General features: G+C 48.9%; 1 protein-coding gene across 8 annotated transcripts in view; it reads left to right on the forward strand.

Moving 5' to 3' along the window:
• The window catches only part of MTSS1 (MTSS I-BAR domain containing 1), a 165415-nt gene that overhangs the window by 104858 nt on the left and 35818 nt on the right, over positions 1 to 24739 (forward strand). For all 8 annotated transcript variants that reach the window (XM_082601808.1, XM_082601816.1, XM_082601815.1 and 5 more), the window contains one exon: positions 23975 to 24059. In XM_082601808.1, the coding sequence (XP_082457934.1) occupies positions 23975 to 24059 (85 nt within the window). The remainder of the gene's footprint in view (positions 1 to 23974; positions 24060 to 24739) is intronic.

Below are 24739 nucleotides of genomic sequence, written 5' to 3' on the forward strand. Positions count from 1 at the left end.
GCTTGGCACTCAGACTCTGTCCTGTTGACGTCATCTTTGGAAACCTGTCTTGTGATAATGTGCAACGACGCAGTGGCGGCCGCTTCCTCTCTGCGTGAACGAAGGCCAGAAACGTTGTGAAGCCGAAGAGTGTGTTTTGGGTACTTGTCCCCTCGCATGTGAAAGATTGGTACAGAGTGGAGTGGTGACTGGTCCTCCTCAGCTTCCCCTGGGGCCTGGTCAGCAGCCCTAGGGATTTCAGTTAGAGAAGCAGTGGGGTCTGATGGAAGGTGCATGGGCTTTGGAGGCACAGAACCTGATCTGCAGGCCAGCTCCCTTGCATGTTAGCTGTGTGACCTGTGGCAGGTTACTTACCCTTTCTGTGCACAGGCAGCTTGAGAATGTTTTAGAGGAAGTGTTTAGACAGTAGTCCGTCTGGAAGGAGTACTTTTACATGGTACTTATACAAGACTGAGAGAGCATGCGTAGCGTATGTAAAGAGCCCCCTTTCCAAAAATAAAGTTGGGGGCAGGGTGAGGGATAAAGCACCAGGCCACCTCTTGGAATCACTGTAGTCTCTGTAGCTTATTTTCCTCATCCGTGATGGGAATATTCATGCCCACCACGAACGTTGACATGAATACTAGAAATACAGTATATGCGTTGCCTAGCACGAGATTGCTGTCCCAAGCAGGAATTGTAACACGTCGTTGCCAATGGCCCTTTTGTTTTGTTTTGTTTTGTTTTAAATCTCAGAGGTCTCTAAAGTTCGGGTATGCTCTGGTTTTCAGTGGCATTGTCAGGTGGGTGCGCTCTTGGAGGGTGCCCAAGCCCTTGGGGTGGAGAATGGTGTCTGCAAAGACCCCTTGCACGTCCCCACGCCCTCCGGCCAGAGCTGGACCTCTTTTCTCCATTGAAACATCTCAAATCTAAATAGCATTTTGCTGCTTAAAAGTTACTCTTTTGGGGCTTCCCTGGTGACACAGTGGTTGAGAATCTGCCTGCCGATGCAGGGGACACGGGTTCGTGCCCCGGTCCGGGAAGATCCCACATGCCGCGGAGCGGCTGGGCCCGTGAGCCATGGCCACTGAGCCTGTGCGTCCGGAGCCTGTGCTCCGCAACGGGAGAGGCCACAGCAGTGAGAGGCCCGCGTACCGCAAAAAAAAAAAAAAAAAAAAAAAAAAAGTTACTCTTTTGCAAACCTCTGGTTCAGGCAAGATCCCTTCTGAAGTACCAGATGGTTTTTCAAGGATCCTCCCAGCTCCCCCGGTTCTTTCATTCCTAAGGAGGAGAAGAACTGAATTTTAGGTCTTCTATCATCGACTGGCCAGGAAAATTTAAGTAAGTGGGTTCAGAGAGTTAATGGCACTTGCGCCTGAATGTCTGCTCCCTCCCGACCTGAGTGGGGACTCTCTGGACCCTACTGGCCCTCTGGTGGGTACTTGTTCTCCTGCAAATGGAAGGGAGAGGCACGGGACCCCTGCCTCGTGGCGGCAGCTGCTGGTCTCCTGATGATTCTAGGCTGCGTGGCAGCCACATCACTACCTCTTACAGCAGGGGGGAAGCCCACACTGGATGCCCAGGCTGCCTGCAAAGCATCTTTTTGCCACCAGTGTTCTGGGAAGGAATCCTGGGAAGAACATTAGGCACGGACTTTGAAGGCTGAAGGAGACACACTGCCCTCACTCTGAGCAGAGAGCCTTTCCAGCTGTGGGTCGCCTACTTACATAATCCTGATTGGAAAAACATTAGGATTTGCTGCAGGCAGAGAGCCGATGAAATGCTAGTCCTTAGGTGTGGATTTCTGCCAGTTAATCTGATTGTTTGCTAATCAATCCCTGTTTTCCTAAAGGAGCTCAAAATTTGAAATGAAAAAGCAATCAAGATTTCAACAGGGAAATGCCTTATTGCTCGAGGGGTGAATTGAGAAAGAGTTTAATTCTCTCCCAGGTATTATCAGCAGCAGCAATCACTTCAGACTCAGAAAGGGAGTGTTAGAGGACTGGCGGGGGGGAGGGGTGCTCAGTTATTCCATCTTCTTCCTTTCATGTCCCTCTAGTCCATCATAGCACCTGTGAGGAACAGGTGCCCACTAGCTTGCGTATCTAACGCTCTTATGAGACCGCAGACTCTTGGCAGCAGGGATGGCCGTACTTGTTTTTATACCTCCCGTGCCCAGCGCTGGCATGTGGGCAGGATGTCAGGACATACTGAGGCATATCTGTGGGCTAAGCCCACGTAACAGAGCAGTGCTGATGGCGTGTGTTTACTGCTCAAGGCCAAGCACACTTGCGGCAGTGGCAGCGGCAGCAGCAGCACAAACAGGCGGAGAAGGTGCCTGAGCCCGTGTTCTTAACCTCCACCAGCTTCCCAGTCGGCCCAGATGCACGTGAACACGGCTCCGTGTGCAGTTCATTGCCCTGGAGTCACGTGTTGCAGACTCAAGCCTAGGACAGCGCAGAGCCTTCTGACGCAATCTCGGCAGAGTGTTTGCATGCTCCTTTGTACGCTGTGTCTTCATATTTGGTCTGGTGGATCCGTGCCCTGCATTTGCAAACATGAAATTGCATTCCTGTTTCGGCTGGAGGCAGATGTGGCCCAGAGCCGTGAGGACCTGATGTTGTCACCTCTGATGGTGGCAAAGGGGAAAGTGGTACTGAGGAGGGACAGGGGACCCTGCAGGTTCAAAGGCCCTGGGGCCTGGGCTCGTTCACCCCGTGATGCTGAGACTGATCTGGTCAGACACGGCATCACATTCCTGTGCCGGCCTCAGTTCCTCCTCCAGAACCATCCCTAAAGCGGAAACTGAGGCTGAGATGAGATTGTTGCGATCCTTTGAAATTTTTCATTTCATTTTTAATAGTGGGAAAATACATATAATATAACAATTTACATCTTTATATTAAAAAATGCCATTTTTTAGTGTAGAGCTCAGTAGTGTTAAGTATAGTCACATTGTCGCGTAGCCAGTCTCTAGCACTTGCCCATCTTGCAAAATTGAAGCTATACCCGTGAGATGACAGCTCCCCATTTTCTTCTTACTCCAGCCCCTGGCTTTTCCACATTCTGTTTCCATGATTTGGATTACTCTAGACACCTCCTGTGAGTAGAATCAGACAGTATTTGTCTTTTTGTGACCGTCTTATTTCACTCAGCAGAATGTCTTCAAGGTTCACCCCTGCCGTAGCCTGTGTCAGGATTTCTTTCCATCTTAAGGTTTGATTATATCCTTTCGTAGAGCTCCTTTGCATGTGTATTTGTACTGCTGAGGAGTGACTAATGGACTTAGCTTGTCCAGATGCTATTGCTCATTTTTTCTGAGCCACTTCCTCTGCTTTTAAGAAGTGTTATGATTCATATGAACCAAGTACGACTGTTGCATTTGTTGAAAGTTTTTTTTTTTTTTTTTTTTTTTTTTTGCGGTACGCGGGCCTCTCACTGTTGTGGCCTCTCCCGTTGCGGAGCACAGGCTCTGGACGCACAGGCTCAGCGGCCATGGCTCACGGGCCTAGCCGCTCCGCGGCATGTGGGATCTTCCCGGACCGGGGCACGAACCCGTGTCCCCTGCATCGACAGATGGACTCTCAACCACTGCGCCACCAGGGAAGCCCTGTTGAAAGGTTTTGCCAGTGCTTCACTTGGGCTTGGAAGCCACAGCTGCCATTTTGTTGAATAGTTCTGAATGGACATTACCGTTAAAAATTTTTTTGTTAAGTGCGCTGGATACAGTGTTAGGGACTCTATAAATAACAGCCACCACGTTAGTGCTGACTGTGTGCTTGGCCCTGTGTCTCATAGGTGCCTTCTCACTGAGTCCTCTCAACAACCTGGTACTGTTGCCCCTCACTTTAGAGATGAGGACACTGAGGCTTGAGAAGGTGAGGACTGGTAGGGACTTGGGGAGCTGGGATTTGAACCGAGTCCTGACTCTGGTGCGTGTGCCCTTGAACCACTGTTCTTCAGGGGGCACTGGCCAAGGACTGGGCTTTCTATTAGGAACACAGGCGAGAGGGGGGACAAATAACTAACTCAGTGCACAGAGGAGTTGTGGGGTATGTGTATCAGAAACGACCCGGGCTTAAGTAGGTCATTGCAGGCAGGCACGAAAGCAGGCACTTCCTGTAGGAGCATCTCATTCACGGATCTTCCACCTGCCCATGCCAGGGGACACTTGTTTCATGAGAGGCGGTCCCTGCTATCAGAGAGCTTAAAACGGATTTGAGTGACTATTATTTTTAATTTTTTTATTTTTTTGAAAAAAGAAAAACCTATAGCCAAGGACTGATCGTTTCATCTGGGACGACCTCTGCCATTCACACCTGACTTTTACATTAGTTGATGAATTATCATCTTAACCATTTAAAGTATATGGTCCAGTAGTGTTAAATATATCTACACTGTTCTGCAACAGATCTCCAGAACCTTTTCATCTTGCAAACTGACTCTGTACCCATTAAACGATTCTCCATGTCCGCCTGCCCCCAGCCCCTGATAACCACCATTCTACTTTCTTCTCTATGAACTTGACCATGTTAGGTACCTCATATATGTAGAATCATATAGTATTTGCCTTTTTGTGTCTGGCTTGCTTCACTTGATGTAATACCCCCGAGGTTCATCCATGTTTGTAGCATGTCACTGGATTTCCTTCCTTTTAAAGGCTGAAGTATATTCCATTGTGTGTATATACCACATCTTGTTTATCCATCATCCGTAGGGAGACATGGGTTGCTTCCACCTCTTGGCCATGCACCTTCTTTTAAACCTTTCTGGGGCTCCCATTTGCCTTGGGGTGAAGTTACCCGCCCCCCAAAGCTTGACCTTATTGCTGAGGTCATTTCAAAGCCTGCCCTCTCCCTCCAGCCTCATCCTCTGAGCCACTCCCATGTCTGTGATGCTCTAGCCACTTTGGATTCCTTAGAGGCCCCCAGACACACACTGTTCCCTCTTGCTGCCTGGCCTTTGCAAATGCTCTTCTCTCTGTCTGGAATGCTCTATCTTCCCAACTTTCTGGACCCTCCAATATCCTGTCTTAGCCTGTCTGGACCCTTCTGTCTCAGCTGAGACAAGCTCTTCTTGACTCCCCAAATCTGGAACCTTATCACCTTGGATCATCCATTCCTATTTAGCTGTCGTTTTGTACCACAGGCTTGGGAGCTTTTTTTAGAGCAAGGACTGTTATATTGACTCATTGTGGTGTTTGTGCGTGGTGGATGTAGAATATTTATTAAGTGCAGAAAGTGTCGTCCTTTCAAATGCAGGAGTCTCCTCCTTTTCTCTCTCTGCCCTTTTCTCTTTGCCACTAAAACCCACGTCCCAAGTTGAAAATGAGTACTTTTTTCCGATAGAAACACTGAGGTTCAGTAGTACCTGGGTTAGACATGTAATGGGTTCAGTTTGTCAGTTACCCTGAGAACATAATTACCATTCACCACATTGCTTCTTTGGGGGAAAAAAATCATGTCTATTTCCAAAACAGCTGAAGTATAAACAGTTTTCTGGACCACGCACCTCGTTGGTAAGTTGAAATCAGCTGGTGAGTCTGCTGTTGGTTTGGAAATCAGAGATGATTTTCCAGCCCCATAAAGAGGGCAAAGATGAGTGGTCCTCTCTACATCAGGAAAACAAATCTACCCATCCACCCAGAAAGGAGAGGAAAAGGGTGTGGCAACCTCATTCTTAGTTGAGTAATTCCCGAGAACTTAAGGTGTGACGTTTTTTCTTTTTTTCACATATGTGGGTGGGCCATCGGTACTACCCTCTGTTTAAACCAGGTTTCAGTAGTAAATAATCATCCCATTCTGTCCTCCAGCTGTCTGGGGTGGGAGCTGTCCCTCTGCTGAGAGTGATTTAGTCTATTTTAAAGCTTACAAAGAGACGAAATGAAAGGAGAGGGTGCGGGATGGGGGATGGCAGAGCTGGCAGTGCCATGACTCAGATTGCACTCAGACCTCATTCCAGACTTGACTGGGATAGAAACCAGACCTTAGGATGCTCACGACTCATTGTCTGTGGGAATGGTGTCCCCTGGAGTTGTGCAGTGCACAGTCTGTGCAGCCATATGTAGCAGCCCCAAGAGGCTTGAAGGGCCTGTGGCTGTCTTTGAAGGCAGTAACCTCCTCCTCTTTTTTTTTTTTTTTTTTTTTTTTTTTTTTTTTTTCGTACGCGGGCCTCTCACTGCTGTGGCCTCTCCCGTTGCGGAGCACAGGCTCCGGATGCGCAGGCTCAGCGGCCATGGCTCACGGGCCCAGCCGCTCCGCGGCACATGGGATCCTCCCAGACCGGGGCACGAACCCGCATCCCCTGCATCGGCAGGCGGACTCTCAACCACTGCGCCACCAGGGAGGCCCAACCTCCTCCTCTTAATTGATCATAACACAAATTTTTGCTGCTGTTGAGGTACTAAACAGAAACCTCAAATGCATTTTGGAATGAGGTGAGGTGTAAATCCAAAACCAGATTTAGTTGCGAAGTCTTGTGTGCGCATAAAGGCAGTGAAGAGGTCTGGAAACAGAGAGCTGCAGTTTTGAATGTTAATAGCAAGTATCTGTTGCATACTTAACTCCATCCGCACAGGGCCTGGTGCTCAGCATCCTACTTGGATTATCTCACTCAATCCGTCTGTGGTGGAGGTACTGTCTGCGGAGGAAACTGAGGTTCAGCGTGGGTATCACCCAAGGTTATACCGTTGGTTGGAGGGAGAGCTGGAACAGTGACAAGGGATGTCCAGCACCTGAACCCAGTTCTGAACCTTGGTGGGACACCGCTGCTTGGCTGGCTTGCCCTGCGCTAGCTGAGAGGTGGTGTACCCGGGGGCCTGGGTCTAGATTCGTGACCGGCTGGGACTGTTACTCTCCGTCTCAGGCGTTCAGTAACAGGCCATCTCTCCAGGGCCAGAGAAACGTTCCCTAGGGTTCCCTTCTCCCTGTTTCCCGAAGAATGAAATAAGAGGAATAGCCTGCATATGGGATTTGGTTGTTTCTCTGGTGGGGCACTCAGCTGGATGGTGGGTGTCCTGGGCTTATTAATCCACCAGATGGGTCTCAGTCTTTTGACCTTAAAAAATGAGAAAATTGGGTTTCTTTAGTCTCTCTCTCTTTTTTTAAGCAGTTATTAATCTGCTTTTGAATGCTTGTTTGTGGGCTGAATACAATTCTGTGTTAACCTAGTGGGTTAGTATTGTCAGGTGCCTTAACCTGTCCCTACTCTTGGGTTCACTCGTGTCTGTATCTGTCTCTCATAGACACCCAGACACACAGATGCACACAGACACACTCTTTATACTTGGCCTCATTCAAATGTCATAGCTTTTCCTGTTTTCTTGCTTGGAACCAGAAGATCCCCGATGCTAAGACTTCTACCTGAATGGTCAGTTTCAGCTTTGTAATAACTGGTAATTGTCTCCTAAAATAAACCAGCCTCTCCAGGGCTGGGAGCTGGTCTTTTCAGCCATCTGGACACACAGCCGTTCTTACCTCACGGCTGTCCGCCTGTGCCGTTTCCTGTGGACCTGCGTGGTCTTCTGGAAACTTGGCTGACAGGCCCGCAGAGGGGGAGGGCCAGCTCTTTCTCTGGACCAGGAACGAGCCTACGCCTGCCTGTCCCGCCCTCTTTGTCCTCCGCCTTCGGGTTGGGAGCCCCTCTCTGCCTTTGTCTCCCGCAGTTGTCACCACTAGTTTGGAGTGGTGTCATGCCATCTCTCTGGGATGCTCACAGAATCGACACGGATTCTTACTGGAGTTAATTCCTGCCTCAAACTTTAAAGTTTGCCGATGGAGTCCTATCAAGATGGTTTGCTGGGTTCTTCACCGAAGGAGTGCTGGGCTCCTGATTGGAAACGTTGGCGGCAAACCCTGGGGGGCTGCGTGGCAGCCTTTTGGGGAGACCCCTGCTCACTGGTGCTGTCTTCATATCAAATATGTTCCTGTGAAAATAAGCCCACTCGGGTGTCTGGTATCAAGGAGAGTACTGCAGGTCATGCAAATCTTTTTCATTTTTTCAAAGTCCTCTTTTGGGAGGGTAGAAATTCTTTATAAGGCGCCAAGTACACTGGGGTTTAAAGATAGATTCTTCCCTTTACACTTTTCTGACTCTTTCGCATATGAAATGAGCCATTAAGCTTGCTTCATGGTGGTGGTCCCAGGTACCGCTGCACTGGCCCAGAGTGTCTGTTGGGAGATGCAGATGGTGTCCAGAGCCACCTGGGAAGTGGTGAGCTGCAGGGCACAGTGAATTGAAGGGAGCTGCGGACAGAATGGAAGCAGGCACCCAGGAGAGCTTCCCGGGCCCCTGCTGTCTCAGGACCTTGCCACGATGGGGTGGTGTCAGGAGATACTTGGAGGTCGCCTCTTCAGGTTGGCTCGATCTGGAAGGCTCCTCTGCAGGCCGTGCCGCTTCTCATAGCAGCACATGCGGGCGAGGTGTGGGTTTTCCCCTTCAGGAAGGCTTGCACCCACTTGGATGAATTACTTACCCTGCAGTCCCTCCAGCTCACCCCGCCCTCTTCTCCCAGTCCTGGTCTACATAAATGTGGCCCCCTGGGAGTTACCGAAGAATCCACATGCATTCATCTCAAAAAGTGACCAGGGCCCTGAGAGAAGCCGTCCTCAGTGATGCTCTGCAGGGTGACTCAAGAGGCACATCGTGGTGGGTTTGTGTGTACGTGCACGCACACGTGTGCACTGTGTATACAGCAGGTGGAGAGAAGCCATGTGGTTATGTTTTTGCCACATGTAGCCTCCTAAGTGGTTTACTGAGTCCCACCAGGGTCCTTGGTACTCGTTCTGTTTAGGTGACAATTATGAATTTCCAGGTAGTACTCGATGGCTGGAATTAGAAACCAGCTCTGTGCTTAAGACCTGGGAGGAGCTACCTTCCATGGCTGTTCTTGTTTTGTTCAGACTCACTGAGCAGTGGCAGCCATTGCCAAAGAGGCCAGAATGCTTTACCCAAACCTTCTGCTTGGGGAGGGAAGGTTTCTTCAAATAACTCCCTCTCTTCCTAAACCTATGCTCACTCCACTCTAAGGATTATGGGGGTGGGGGGAGAACTCCCTGCCCTCTTCCTATGGGGGGGTGCAGAGTAAGGTCTCTGGCCGTAGAGATGTTTCAGCTGAGTCTGGGCAACTCAGGCAAGGGTGAGAAAAGAGAAATTGCGGTGACTTGCTAAAACTAGGTTACCCCTAAGGTCTCACTCAGCTTGTAAATTCTGTAACTCCGAGATGCTGAAGGTCCTTTAGAAAGTGGCTTTCAAAAATCTCCGGGCTGACTGTTGAGAATACCATCTGGTAGGTCCCTGGTCCTCCTTTATACTCAGCCAAGTGATTGTTGTCATGGCAACAGAGCTGCTCCTGCAAAGGCTTTTCTAACAGCATATAAGGGGATGTGAAGCTTCCTGAGATTCTTAGTAATTATCTTCTAAAAAAAAATATGCTCGGAATATTGTGAACATTTTAATGGACCCTCTTCCATGCTAATGGGGATTTTTGAGGTCCGTTATCAGCCCCGTATCTTCAAACAAAAAGACTCAATTCTTCCTTATTTTTCTTTTGTGTGCGTTCTTACCTGGAAGAAGACTCACCCTCTTATTATTCCTCAACGGCTTGCATGTAGTAGGTGCTCAAAGATTTCATTTGAAAGGTTGGCAGAATAGCCAAACATTGGTCTAAATATTCTTTATCAAATTAGCATTTAGATATGCTTTTTCCCTAGACGATATTGAACCTTAAACCAGGCAGGACTCCCAGAATTCACAGCTTTTCCATCCAGAACTCCTGTTCCCTTTTGTCTTCACATCATGGCAGAGTGGATCCAGGGGTGAGTCTAATACTCAAAAAGAACCTCTTAGCACCCTCTCCTGGGAGCTCAGGTTTAGCTCAGCTCTTCAGAATAGGATATTATCCAATTATTAAACTTTTCTTTCTTTTTTTTTTTTTTTTGCTTTTTTGGTTTCCTTTATCTGCAAAATATCTATTGAGTCAAAGATGGGTCATGTATCTTGTCAGACACTGGGAATTCAGGGGTGGTTCAGAAGCTGTCTCTGGAGGTCACCTATCAATGGGGGACACAGGCCCAAGAAGTAGTAAACCCAGGACAGTGCTACAAATGTGACAACGTGTGTATATGCGTGGGAACGGGGAGGTGAGCTAGTGATCACCTGGCCCCCTTATTCGCGCCTTCCCTCCATTATCCCATCCTTAAGTGCCAGTGCTGGAGGCCTCCAAGCTGCTAGTCCTGTGCGAGGCAGAGGAGAAACATTACTTCACGCCCACCTTTTTATACTGAGTCCTCTGCAGGCTTCTTATTGTCCCGGGCATGGGAGGGATGGAGGCCAGTGGGAACCGAGGACCACGTTGTGACCCGCTCTCAGCTTCTATGGAGCCACTTTGCCCTCAAACGTTGTCAGATGCTCCCAAGCCTCCTCTTTTCTCTGGACCCAGAGTTGCCGTTTCTCTGTTGGCAGGAAGACATCTGGTGGGGGTGGGGAAGCTTCACCAGCAGGAGCCTGTCCCAGCAAAACCCCCGTGTCCTATGGGCGTGCAACATGGTGAACACTCACGTTCCACGTGTCTGTCCTCCCTGTCCAGGGCACCTGGTCCACCTGCATTTCACCTGGCACGGTCTGCGTGGCGGTGGAATTCTCAGGGAATTGAGGAGAGGAATAGTTTTGGGACCCACATTACTACTGCTTGACCTTGAGACTCAGTTGGGGAGCTAGGAACTAAAACCAGTTTGTACCCCGTATGGAGGATGGGAGGTCAGGGCTGGCCTGGCTTGTAGGGTCTTAAGGACACGTTGGTTGTGTCACGGTGCTGCTTTCTTGCCACCTGGAGCCTTAGACCTGCTTTCTCGGTTTGGCTGTAAGGGTCAGCCTCCTGTTGGCTGTACCAGGGTTAGAGTTTCAATTACTCTTAGGTCAGAAACCATCCAAACATTCATTCAGAAACTGTTGGGGGAAGGTACGACTCGAAATAGAAATTGAGGGGAAGACACTAAGATGGTAATTAAGTCTGTTTGAATGATCTTAAGTGAATTTGGCTGGGAAGTCAGCTACAAAAGGGAACTCTGACTGCATTTCCAGTGTCACGAGTGTCGTCTCGGCCTAAGTGCAACCACTTTTCCCTTGGAATCTTAAATCTTAACCTCTCCTGATGGGTTCCTTATTACAGGGATGGGTGGGGTGTGGAGTAGGGATGGAGAAAAGAGTGGGGAGGAGGGAGATGTACTAAGAGAATTGGGCAGAGCCAGTGTTACGGGCCTAGAACTTGAAGCTTGGCATGTCTGCCAGGTCCCACTTCGTCAGGTTTGTTGAGCACCTACTATGTCCAAAGATATGCACTTTATGTGCTGTTTTATGAGAAACACAGTGTTTGTAGAAAACCAAGGGATGCTGAATTAGGCTAAGCAGGGATGGCCGTTTCTGGGAAACGCTACTTCAGCGGCCCTTCCTGGGATGGGTCAGTAGCTGAAAGGGTGATTTGGGGAAAGGTTCTTCTGGCAAGTAGAGAAGGGTCCTCTGCACAAATAAATAGCACCCCAGTGCCACAGGAAGCTTGCAGGAGGTGAGGCATGCTGAGACAGCCCATGCCCCCCTGATCCCAGGGCTTTGCATGCAGACCAGCCTGCTCACACACAGTTCAAGTGGCGGCAGTGTGGTTTGAGTCTGGCTGATAACACAGATGTCTGGGTGGCAGGGTTTTTATTTTCCTTCAGTCACAGGATGGGGCTGGAGAGCAAAAACCTAAGTTCTCATCCACCAAATATGTTGGTACATGTTAGCAACAGTGAGGTATCTTCACAGATGGTTACAAGTTCTAACTATGGACTCAGCCCTGGATGCAAATCCTGAATTCTCCTGTGCAACCGTGGACAAATTACTTAACTTCTCTGAGCCCCCTTGTCCTCATCTGTAAAATGAGGATAATAATCCTTACCTTACAGTGATACCTATAGAAGGAGTATCATGAGATTTTAAAAATTGAATACAGTGTGCTTGCAAGTGCCTGTTAGATTGCCAATGCTCAGTAAATGGTAGCTACTCTTAATAATTTGGAAAGCAGCAAGATTGCTTCCTGAGAGTGGTAAAGTCAGCACATTCTGGCGTAGTTCAGGGAGGTATAGAAGCCCCTTAAGAGAATAGAGTAGCTCTTAGGCCAGCAACACACAAGGGTAACCTGACTCTAGATACTGGAGGCTTTAGGATAAACTGTCCTAAGGATAATCTCTGTCACAAGGGGTCTGGTCACCAACAGAAGCAGAGCCAGAGGAGCAGCTTAAAGAGGCATCAAGGGTTCGCTTTCTGGGGTCTCAACCCTTTGGGGGAGACGGGTGCCTCAGGCTCTTAACTCTGACCCCTAAAACACGAACTGCCCTCCTCTGCTTCCATATTCCTCAAGCCACCTTGAGATTTATCCCTGAAAGCCGCCTGGGAGGTAATGCTCAGATCAGTGGCTGTGAGCATCTTATCTGCCTGACAGTTCAATTTCATGTGCTAAGAAAACGACGTGTGGTTTTGCACATCAACCCACATCTGCTTTGCTGGCACGTGTTGGCGTCCTCGAGCTGCTCAGGCCTGGCTCCAGTGGGAGCGTCTTTCTGCACCCATACAGCAGAGGCAGACCCTGGCAGCGGGAGTTCATGGTGGCAGATGTCGGGGAGCCGGCGGCATTTCCCAGGTGACACTCCCGCAGTACTTTGCAACCGGGCGCCATTCCATCAGAAATGAAGGTGGAGAGAGTCCCTGTCGGAATGCCTTTGCTCCCACTAGGGTTTTTCCTAGAAGTGCGAGCGTGTCCGTGTTTTTGTGTTTCCATATTACCAGTCTCACTTCGCTTTTGAAATAGCAACATAAGAAGAGGAATATTGCTCTTTGTGGCTGCCAGTGCCGTGCATGCCAGAATCCCGTGCGTGCTGGTCTGAAGCCACCAGATGGTGGTGGGACTGTGTGTCGTTTTTTTTTTCTTTCTTTCCTTCTTTCTTGTTTCCTCTGCTTTTTGAAAAGTCGTGAAGTGGGAGAAGCTGGGAAGTGTGAGATTGGCTGAACGATTGTCAGCTGATAACAGTTTGCAGTATCTTCCACCCCGCGTGTGGGCACAGGGGCGTCTTCCCAAAACCTGTGGCCGATCCTCCCCAGCATTTGCTGCACGCGCAGTATTAGGTGCCCCATGAACACCAGCTGGATTGTCCCACACATCTCGGCCACATACAGGAGCCCAAGAATACAGTTTCTGAACAGGAAACTCCGCATGTTTTTCTCTTCCTTGAGGATGGAAGCACGTTAGGACTGCCATTGTAGCAAAAGGGAAGTCAGGCTTCCTTTGTCCAGGAGATTTCCGGGTTTATTTTTGAAAATCTTTTAAGTTTTTCCACTTTTGTCCTAAGTAACCCTCAGAAGACAAAGGGACAGATCCTTCCACGCTTAAAATATTATTCATGTTTCTCATTCGTTCGTTTCCTTGAAATCAAATTGTGTATTTGTTGCAAGAATATTTCGGTGATTTAAATAGCACATACAGAAATGTTTGGATAGTTTTGAAACCATTTTAAGGACCAGCATAAGGTATTTGGATATTCTTCAGTGATTTATGGATGACCAGTGTCTCTACTGAGTGGCTGATATAAATGATAGGTGGTCTGTATGGTAACTCGTAATACCAGGAACTAGTTGTTTATCCCTTTCCCTTCCCTCCCTGTAGTTAAACAGATACAGGGCATTAGATGATGCCACCTCTACGCTGTCCATCTGTCTGCGCCCAAGAATAAAAATAAAATGCTGAGGAAGCCGGAAGAAACAGTTTGGTTTTTTGATATTCTTAATACCCTGCATGCCTCCTTAGACCTTTAATGAAAATGACAGTGCCCCCGACAGGAACCAGCCTTCTCACAGGGACACAGTGAAGGACACGGATGCATTTCCCTGAGCAAGAGAAACGGCAGTGGGTGAGGGACTCCTGAGGGGGCACCCGGAGCTTCTCTGCTCATTAAAGGCAAGCGTCGGGTGCCGAGCAGTAAGGAACCACTGGTTTGTTGCTTCGTGAGTTTTCCGAGGCACCTCCCAGCCCTAAGGTCACCCTGAACTCTGTGGCTGCCGAGTTTAGATGAGCTGTATCCCAGGAGGGCAGGGGGTGTCTCCTCCGCTGACAGTCCAAGAGTCAAGACCACAGTAGCATCGAACACAGCAGTGTTTGTGGAATATAGGAACACCCCTTGTCTCTCCTCCAGCATCCCAGCTGCCATAAGATCATTTTTCTTACAGCGGTAAAGGGGGATCATCTAATCCAGCCTGGAGGTCACCTGGAAGATCCGCTGCCTAGAGCCTCAAGCAGGTGTGCTGGCCTCCACCTGAGGTCCTGCTGGTCCCCTGCCTGTAGTGCCCGAGGGCTCCCTGCTGACCCTGTTGCTGGTCTCACTGTAGGGGTCCATCTAATGGCCTTTTGGACTCGGTCCCTTGGACTGAACATTTGGGTAAAGTGTGGTCTTCGTTAACTGGGCGTCATGGTTGAGCCTCTTCGGGCATCAGAATTAAGTTCCCTTCTTTTTTTTTTTTTTTTTTTTGGCGGTACGTGGGCCTCTCACTGCTGTGGCCTCTCCCGTTGCGGAGCACAGGTTCCGGACGCGCAGGCTCAGCAGCCATGGCTCGTGGGCCCAGCCGCTCCGCGGCATGTGGGATCTTCCCAGACCGGGGCATGAACCCGTGTCCCCTGCATCGGTAGGCGGACTCTCAACCACTGTGCCACCAGGGAAGCCCTGGCCATTTCTTAAGTAACTTTAATTCAAAATAATCAATATGCCAGTGTGGCGCATTTGGGGGCGGCCCACCCTGAGCCCCAGCAGAACAATTCTGGCTTTGTTCCTTTGTACTCTTACCTTGCCTTCTGTGTACCCATTAGCTAGCTCCTCGGGGAAGGGCGATATTAGATGCGGGAAAAGTGAGGGCTGTCACACGCTGGCTAACGCGTCATTGTGGATGGACACTCCAACCAGGCCTGAGCTAATTACTCTGGCCTTTGCCTTTTTGTAGGACTTGGCTGATTATTGCTACATCAAAGCCCTACTTAACTGGCCCATCGATGTAACCAGGGCTCTTTATTTTCTCTATAAAATATACCAACCCCTGCCTGCAACAAGCTCGAAGCTAAGTAGGCTTCTCTCTGTGTCCACACACTTCTTCTACCTGAGCTGTCAGCTTAACCAAGGGTCAGTTGTGTGTGTTCCCAAACCTGTATATGCCAATTGTATGTCATCACATTATTTAATTATAAGGTACATAAATCTTTGGGATAGGAGTGTGAAAATCAAGATTGGTTGTTTCTGCAGAATAAGTGGAATGTTTAGGAAGATAAAAGCGAGTTGCTTTTCAAACAATATATATATTGCCATCAAATTAAATATGGATGAGGCAGTTGTGAAAGATCGGTGACAAAAATCGTAAAAAAAAAAAAAAAAAAATCTAGGATACCTCAGATTGGTTCACAAGAAGCCCCAACTGGAAATTACAGATGATGCATTTGGGATGTGGTATTTATATGCAACCAAGATGACATGAAACACCAATTGGCATAACCATTTTTTTGGAGTACAGTCATCAACATTTGAATCTAAGCAAGTTAGACCCTTCCCAAGGTCACGCAGTTGGCAAACGGGGGAGCTGGGCTTTGAATCCACATTGTCTGATTTCAGAGCCAAGCTCTTAACCCTTTGGCTCCACTGCTTTTCCTCCAGACCCTCACGCTAATTCGGGAGATGCCAAGGAGTTTGTGCTAAGACTCCAAATCAGCCACAGTGGGAAAGCGGCTGCTTTGGACGCTCTGCGGCTTGCAGGCTGCTTAGGGTCTGCCTGTCACCCAGGTGTGTGGCACGGAGGAGAGCGAGGGTGGGATACAGCTGCTAAGGTGCCCCCAGGACTCTAACCCAGGGGGGTCAATGGACAGGCGAGGGGGCCCACTTACACCTCAACAGGTAAGATTGGGTGTGGATAAACCTATGTTTTGGAAAAAGATTTCTGATAAAACTATGTCACGGGGCAACCTGCAGTTGTATTTGATGTTTGGTATGTTTGGTGGTTATGTGCCTGGGAGCATGGCCACCTCTCTTAGATCTTTTAAACTTATGAACAACTGGGTGCAGCAAGCAGTTTCACATATCCACAGAGAGAGAGTGCCTGTCAGGTTCGGTGTGCTTGGTGCCTGTTTGGTGTCCAGAGTCACAGATTTTCAGAGACGCTTCGGGGCCGACAGTGCATCGCTGGCTGGTGTCCAGGGAGAAGTCACAAGCCATTGAGTGGTTTGAGGTCAATGTCTTACTCCCCTGCCTCTTGTTGGCCTCACAGAGGAGTTCTCCTAACCATACGGATGGTGGCACTTCTGTGCTGAGATTCCGCCTGCCGTGGGCTTTGGGCTCTTTCCTAATCCTTTGAGTATTCTCATGTTCTGGACTTGAACACATTCTGCCTCTGGTTGAATTCCTGTGGCCCTAAGTCTGTGGGTGAGGGAGTTTGTGCCTATTGACTTTGTGGGGAATGTCAATTTCGTATTCTGAAATCAGTGTGTCTCTAGTGGCAAGTGGAATCTTTTCTTCATTGTGGGGACAGGAGTTGCCTGTCTGAGGTTGTGAAGCTGGGGGTGGGCAGCCAGCTAATAGCTCCCATAGCAGCTGCCGTGACAGTGGAGTGTGTCAGTTGAGGCTTCCCGAGGTCCGGCACGGGAATCAGCGACCCCTCCTCGTGGGTGGACACGTGTTCCCCTAGGCCAGTGCTTCTCATCGGGGGTGATTCTGCACCCAGGGGACGATTGACAATGTCTGGAGACATTCCTGGTCGACTTGACTTGCGCGGGGGAGGGCTAACCAAAACATCCTCCAGTGCCCAGGACAGCTCCCTCAGCAAAGACGGATCTGGTCCAAAATGTCAGCAGTGCTGAGGTCAGGACCTGCCCTGGGTGGGCCTGTCCCTGTGACCCTCTCCCCTGCAGAGGTTTCAGAGAGCACTTTCCCGTCCAGGGGTGCCGTCTGATTCTTTTTTTTTTTTTTTTTTTTTTTGCGGTACGTGGGCCTCTCACTGTTGTGGCCTCTCCCGCTGCAGAGCACACGCTCCGGACGCGCAGGCTCAGCGGCCACGGCTCACGGGCCCAGCCGCTCCGCGGCACATGGGATCTTCCCGGACCGGGGCACGAACCCGTGTCCCCTGCATCGGCAGGCGGACCCTCAACCACTGGGCCACCAGGGAAGCCCCATCTGATTCTTAATTAGCCTCCCAACATCAGTGCTCAGAGGAGTGGCCAAGATGCACAGCACCTTATCGTAGCCATGCGCTTCCACCTGGGCACTTCTTACACCTCACTTCCTCCAGCCCTGACCCCTCCTGCAGCAGAAGCCGAGCCTGAAAGAACAGCTTTTCAAGCCTCGTTCACCACCTGCACACTGTAAACCCCAAGATGGCCTGTCCATTAGTCCTCTGCTGTGTGGCGAGATGGACGCCACCTGCAAGTGAGGCAGCGTGGAGGGATGGGCGATGCCACTTGATGGATGCCACCGGCCTGCCTCTGTCTGCAAAGCCACTGTGGCAGGTGGCAGTCTGGAGGGTGTAGCCGTGTCAGGCTTTGTGGGGGAAGGAACAGTGGGTCAGTGGCTCTCCTCTCCTTATCCCCCCACTGCCTGTATCCTTCCCCAATAGGCATTAAAAGGTTTATGTTTGTGTATGTTTATGTAAAGGTATTATGTTTGGGACTTTAATGCATCTCTTTGTTCTCGGTGGAGAATGCCCCCAGCTTGTCGTGGTGGGAGAGAGCCTTCCGGTATCTGTAAAAGCAGGGCTTGGATCTTAGCTCTACTGCTTACCAGTTCTGTGGCCCTCAGCCAATTAGTTAACCATCCAGAGCCTCAGTTTTTTCCATTTCTAAGATGAGGACAATAGCACCTACCTCATAGGGCTGCTGCAGCAATCACTTTCCCTGCACCATTTCATAGCAATCTCCCAGCCAGTCTGTGAGCCCCTCCAGGGTTAGGTCTTTGTCATCTTTGGAATCACTTTAATCCTTGTTGTATACTTATTATGGGGTGTGTTGTATTCCCCCGCAAAAGACAATTTGCATTCTAACTCCTGGTACCTGTGAATGTGGCCTCAGTTGGGCATAAAGTCTTTGCAGGTGTAATCAAGTTAACATGAGGTCATTAGGGCAGGCCCTAATCCAATACAACTGGTGTCTTTATAAGAAGAAAGAAATTTGGACACAGATAACAGGCAGAGAGGAGAATACCTTCACATATGTCTCACGTGAAGACAGACACACAGGGAAATTGCCATGTGAAGACAGACGCAGAGACTGGAGTGATGCACCTACCAGCTGTGGATGGCCAGCAACCACCAGAGCTAGGAAGAGGCAGGGAAGAATTCTTCCCCTGCAGGTTTCAGAGGGAGCAGGGCCCTGCCGACACCTTGGTTTTGGACTTCTAACCTCCAGAATGGTGAGACAATAAATTTTGGTTGTTTTAAACCAACCAGTTTGGGGTACTTTGTTACAGCAGCCCTAGGAAACTAATACAGTGCTGAATAAATGTTTGTGGAATTTGTGTCTTCACATGCAAAACTCATCGTATTCTGCCCCCATGTTCATACTTTGATAGTCTAATCTCCAGGCTTTTTACTTCTTTCTTCCCACGGATTATCTCCTTTGCAGATCACCCAGTTTTGATCGTCAGCTGATTTTGCACTAATTTATCATAAAAACCTTTGCTTGTTATGGGAGAAAGTTCTTAACATGTATCACGCTGAAAAGAATGAAGATTTTTGCCATAAAGTATCTGTGCCTCTCTCAGCAGCGCGTGATGGATTTAATATTTCCTTTAGCCACGGGGTGGTTCCTGGTGCTGTGAGGAAGCACGAGGCTGTTGCTCCCTTCCCTCTTCTTTAAACTGGCAAAAGAGAGAACCAAATCAAAGCTGCTTTAAAAATAAGGAGATGTGTGAATTTGCAAAACAGGAGCCCCAGGTCTAGGAGAGCAGGCTCCCCACTGTGTTAATTTGGCAGCCCAGCGAGGTCACTGGAGGCTCGGGCTCCTTCTGTGTTCCGTCCACAGGACGGGCCTCCTGCTAAGGCGGGTGTCCCCACGGCCAGAATGCTGGCTGACCACAGCAGCTGGGCAGCCTGCTTCCAGTTCATGACCTGTGGGGTCTCTGCGGTGTGTTGATCTTAAGATCAGGGACATTGTCGGGACTTCCCTGGTGGCGCAGCGGTTGAGAATCCACCTGCCAATGCAGGGCACGCGAGTTCGAGCCCTGGTCCGGGAAGATCCCATGCCGCAGAGCAACTAAGCCTGTGCGCCACAACTACTGAGCCCGCGCGCTAGAGCCCGCGTGCCGCAACTACTGAGCCCATGTGCCACAACTACTGAAGCCCGCGCGCAGCAACGAAGACCCAACACAGCCAAAAATAAATAAATTTATTAAAAAGAAAAAAAGATCAGGGACATAGGGACATTCTCCCCAAAGGCCTCCGCATCAACCTCTCCATCTTTGTCTCATCCCTGAACCAGCCACTGCCAAAGGGGATGGCATTAGATCATTGGCCCTGATTAATCCTCTGGGGAGGAAGAGATGGACTCTGGAGAGTGGACCATAGTGCCCCGTGCACTCTCCCCAAATTAACAACTCCTATTCGTCTTTGGTAGGCAGAATAATGCCCCCCCAAACACCCACGTCCTCAACCCCAGAACCTGTGAATATGTTACTGTACATGACAAAAGGGGCTTTGCAGATATGATTCAGCTAAGGATTTTGAGATGGGGGAGATTATCTTGGATTATTAAGGTGGGTCCAGTACAGCACAAGAGCTCTTATAAGAAGGAGGAAGGAGGATCAGAGTCAGAGAAGATGTGAGGACACTGACTTTGAAGGTGGAGGAAGGTGCCAGGAGCCAAGGAGTGCAGGCGGCCGGTAGAAGCTGGAAGAGGCAAGGAAACAGATTCTCTGGGCCTCCAGAGGAACGAAGCCCTCCTGACACCTTGATTTTAGCCTGGATAAATTGATTTTGGACTTCCAGTTTCCAGAACTCTAAGATAACAGCTGTGTGCTGCTTTAAATTAAAATATTGATAAATTTAAATTTAATATATTTAAAATTTAAATAAATTTAAATTTAAATTTATGGTAATTTATTACAGCAACAATAGAAAATTAGATAAACAACAAGGTCCTACTGTATAGCACAGGGAACTACATTCAATATCTTGTATTAACCTATAATGGAGAAGAATCTGAAAAAGAATATATAGATATGAATCACTTTGCTGTACACCAGAAACTAACACAACATTGTAAGTCAACTATACTGCAATTAAAAAAAAACGAATACACCGTTGTTTCTCCAGGCTGACCTTGAATCCGCATAGACCTTTTGTAAGATAATAAGGATCTTGTATTTATTTTGAGTCTTCTATTGTGTGCCAAAGATGATACACAAATATTTATGTGTTAAAGACAAACCCAGTCCCTTGCTCCGCCTCCAGGTATAGCAAAAAAGTGCTCTCCGAGTGGTCCATGTTGGTTTCTTCAGTCTGTACCAGTGCTGGGTGCAGGGAAAACAGAAAACAAGTAAGATCTTGTCCTTACTCGCAAGCTGCTGAGTACATCGCAGTCATTTGATTCCATAAATATTCTCTCTGTCAGCTCAGAGCTCTTCCAGATGTCGGCTCTGGCATTGTAACTAAAGCCAGCTTCCTCTGAAGCTTTTTCAAACCTGCTGATTTTTTTTTTTTTAGTTCTTAGCAAGGGGTCAGGAAGAGCAGAAGACCCTGTGAAGCACATCCATGGATGGAGCTGTTTTTAGAGGGCCCTCCCTGCGTGGCTGAGATCAGCCGCAGTGCTGATGGCTGGGTCCCGGGGTCCGCGGAGGATGTCAGCTGCCTGTCTCCTGCCCTCGTGCCACTTGGACAGAGACGCTGCGATTTGGGAGTTTGCTCCAGTTCTTCATTTCCTTCTCTCACAGGAAGCCCTGTGCTGCAGAGCACAGTGGTGGGTTGCACACAGCATGTTGAGAAACTGCTTGTTCTCATCCCACAGTTCAGCTGTTTCTGGGAAGCCTTGGGCTTTCCTGGGGATGATAAATGACCAGTGGCAACGTATGAAAATATCTGGGAAGCTACCAGAAACCGGGAGCAGAGAAATGGGGTGAGGGAGCTGAGCTTTGAGGTGATCTTTTCCAACTGCAGCATTTTATTTTGAGGAGACTCAAACTCACGGGTAATCAACGAAGCAGCTCTGGGTCACTTAGCTCTGTGTAACAGCTTAGCAAAGATTGGAGCGTAGTTCCCGTGGTGCCAATTCAGCAGTTCTAGGCTCAGGAACAAACCTTTGAGAGCTGGACCGTAAAGCCTCAGCATCCATAAGAGCGTGTAGTTAAGGTAGCTGAGCGGAGTGTTTGGGGTTCCTGGCTCTGCCCTTTGTCTGTAGTAAGTGCCATGTGCTGAGAGGTTAAATGCATGGACTCCGTAGATTGGGGCCTGGGATAGAATCCCACTTACGAGCAGGGTGACGCTGGCCAAATTACGGAAGGCTTTTTTCCTGTCTGGGATGATAGTCACAGCAGCACACCTGGGCTTGTTGGGAGGATTAAATGAGCTCACGTGTGCACAGCACTCATCCCAGGGCCCAGCACATCCTCAGGTCTCTACAAACGACTCACTTCCTGGGACCTGCACCATCGCTGTCCAGCACTTTGGGGGACTGCGTGCTCGTCCGTTGTGTGGCTGTGTCCTAGGGTTTATTCAACCTGCTCCCTAGAATGGGATGTTATTTCCAGTTTTTACTGCCGTAAGCAACATTTCGGTGACTGTCCTCATAGGTAAAGATGTGCTCTCACCCTTAATTGTTTCCTCTGGTAAAATTTCTAGGAGTAGAATTGCTGGGTCAGAGAGGGGGCTTGTTTTTAAGGCATTTCTTGATAAATGCTGCCAAATTTTCCTCCAGAAAAGTGCTAGTTTACACTCTTACCAGCTGTGAATGAGTGTGCCAGTTTCCTTGCGTGGCCGGGTTATTAACTTTTAATTAAATGAAGGCCCAGGAAAAATAAGAGATATTTCCCTGCGGATTAAGTGTTCCTCGTCCTTGCTTGTAAGCAATAAAGGCTGAAGGACCTGAAATGAGCCCAGAAGGCAAGCGGCTCCTGTGCAAACATCGCCCTCTACTGGTTTTCCCGGGTGGAGAGGTGCAAGCTGCAGTGTAGATGATGAGGCTCCAGTGGTCACTAACTCCTGGCAGGTGCCGGGAGTGCTAGGGCAACATTTTACACTTCTGGCCATTTAGAAAGTCAGCCTCAGATGACCTTTAATTCTTACTCAGTTTCTTTTACAGAAGTGCTTCTCAACTGGGGGAGAGCTTGCTCCCCAGGGAGCCCTTGGTACTGTCTGGAAACATTTTTAGATATCACAGGCTGGGGGGCTGCTACTGGCTTTTGGTAGGTTGAGGCCAGGGATGCGGCAAACCATCCTACAACGCAAAGGACGGCCCCCTAACAAAGAATCCTCCTGCCCCTATGTGTCAATAGGGTTCAGATTGAGAAACCCTGTTTTAGAAGAATGGAAGAATTGCTCCAGAAGGCTTCTTTTCAGACTGAAATAAAATATAGAAATATTAAATAGGTATCACTGGAAACCTGATCGTTTTGCAGAATAAAATGGAAAACAGGTGGAAGTGAAGCAGCACACTGGCATTTCTAGGAGAGAAGGCAGAGTGGAAAATACAGCCCGTAATAATATCACAAGTACTAATAGGGGAGGGAATTTTTTTCCTATTAACTTGATTTGGTTAAACCTGCCATAAATTCCTGTGCTTTCCCTTGAAGGCCTTGTCTGTAAAAAAAAATTAAATAAAAACAATGGTTTTGGGGACACTTTTCCCTCGGATTTCATGAGCCCCAGTGTTTTCATAACATTTGTAATTGTGTTTTCCAGTCTCAGTGCAGAGTTACCATCTGTAGATGCAGTCTGCTTCCCCCTCCTCCATGCCCAAGTAAATGCTGATTTAAGCATTGTTTCTAAGGGGAGCAAGGAAGGGAACTTCAAAAATAATCTTAGAAAAGGGTGTGTCTGAAGGGAAAAGTATGACAAGAATTTCAGGGACACTAAGCTGTATTTCAATTTACTCGACATTTGCTGCGTTTGAGGACTTCTCTCTCTGGTGTTACCCAAACCCATCAAAAAACATACCCTGCTCTTTCATCTTGCTTAGCCCTGCTCTTCTCTACATGACTTGTATTCTAGAATATGTGGCTTTATGGAGTGGCTTCATTGGTGGTTCTGAATAATGCTAAGAGGATTATTTTGCCAGAAGTGGAAAAAATAAAATAAAACTACAGCTTTCCCCTAGATATCAGATACTATATCAGATACTATATATATATATATATATATATATATATATTTTTTTTTTTTTTTTTTTTTTTTTTTGTGGTACGCGGGCCTCTCACTGTTGGGGCCTCTCCCGTTGCCAGAGCACAGGCTCCGGACGCGCCGGATGCGCAGGCTCAGCGGCCGTGGCTCACGGGCCCAGCCGCTCTGCGGCATGTGGGACCTTCCCGTACTGGGGCATGAACCCGTGTTCCCTGCATCGGCAGGCGGACTCTCAACCACTGCACCACCAGGGAAGCCCTATCAGATACTATTTTAATCATCTTCCTTGAGAAGTATTTTTCAGACCCATGAGTGGGTTGTAAAATCAACTTCTGGGTCACAATCAGCATCAAAAAACCAAAAAAAACAATAGAAAATATTAGAGGGTATCGTATATAGTAAAGGTAGCTTTTGTTTTGATGATGATTTCAAGATATGTAGCCATATGTAAATGTTTACGTCTGTGTACACAAGCCTGGTGAGAAGTCTGAAAGACCGTGGCTTGGGTTTTATAACATGGTGAAGTCTGGCTAGTTTAATTCTTTCATTCTCTCTTTAAGGATCTCAGTGAGTCCTACTTGTCTTCTGTCCCTCATGTTTGCTTCTGTTGCTTTTGCAGGTGGTACCAGGGAGATTGGCTCGGCCTTAACCAGGATGTGCATGAGGCATCGGAGCATAGAAGCCAAGCTGAGGCAGTTTTCCAGGTGAGGACCGTGCTTCTCCCAGACCTCAGACGCCCTTGCTGATTTCAGGTTAAGGAAGCGGTGAGACGCCCTTGCTGATTTCAGGTTAAGGAAGCGGTGAGACATAGCATAACTCGCCTCAAGCAGCGCTGGTTTCCCCATAACGTTAAAGCCCCGCAGACCATCTCTCATCACAACCCGTCCGTCTGCTCACTCACTGAACAAGTATTTGGCTGGGCATCTGCCAGCAGCGGTCTGGGCCCTGGGGGTCCAGTGAAGGACCAGACAGCCTGGGTCCCTGCCTCATGGAGCCTGCACCCCCCTCTGGGATCTTCTCTGTGTGTCTCTCCTCACGCTTCATCAGTGTGAGGCGCCAAGCACCCTGCTGAGACCTCTGGGTCCCCCACCCCTGCAGGAACCTCATAGGAAGAGGAGCTGCCGTCCTGGAGAGTGAGGCGTGCACTGCCGTCCTGTTACCCGGGACCTGTGTACGTCCTCCAGGCCCGCCGAGGAGGGCGGGGGTGGCTCCTAGAACCTTCCACACTGCCAGTCTCTTGTCTGTTTCACAAGCGTCCAGGATGGGTAGAAATGGCAGTGGCTGGCACGGGGGTCTACAGTCACCAGTGTTCCAGTGAGAGTGGGACGTTCTCCCAAACAGATCAGCATAATTCAGCACTTCTGCACCGCTCCGCTTTGGGAAT

This window comes from Mesoplodon mirus, assembly GCF_964341445.2.
Source record: "Mesoplodon mirus genome assembly, chromosome: 16".
Classification (NCBI taxonomy): domain Eukaryota; kingdom Metazoa; phylum Chordata; class Mammalia; order Artiodactyla; family Ziphiidae; genus Mesoplodon; species Mesoplodon mirus.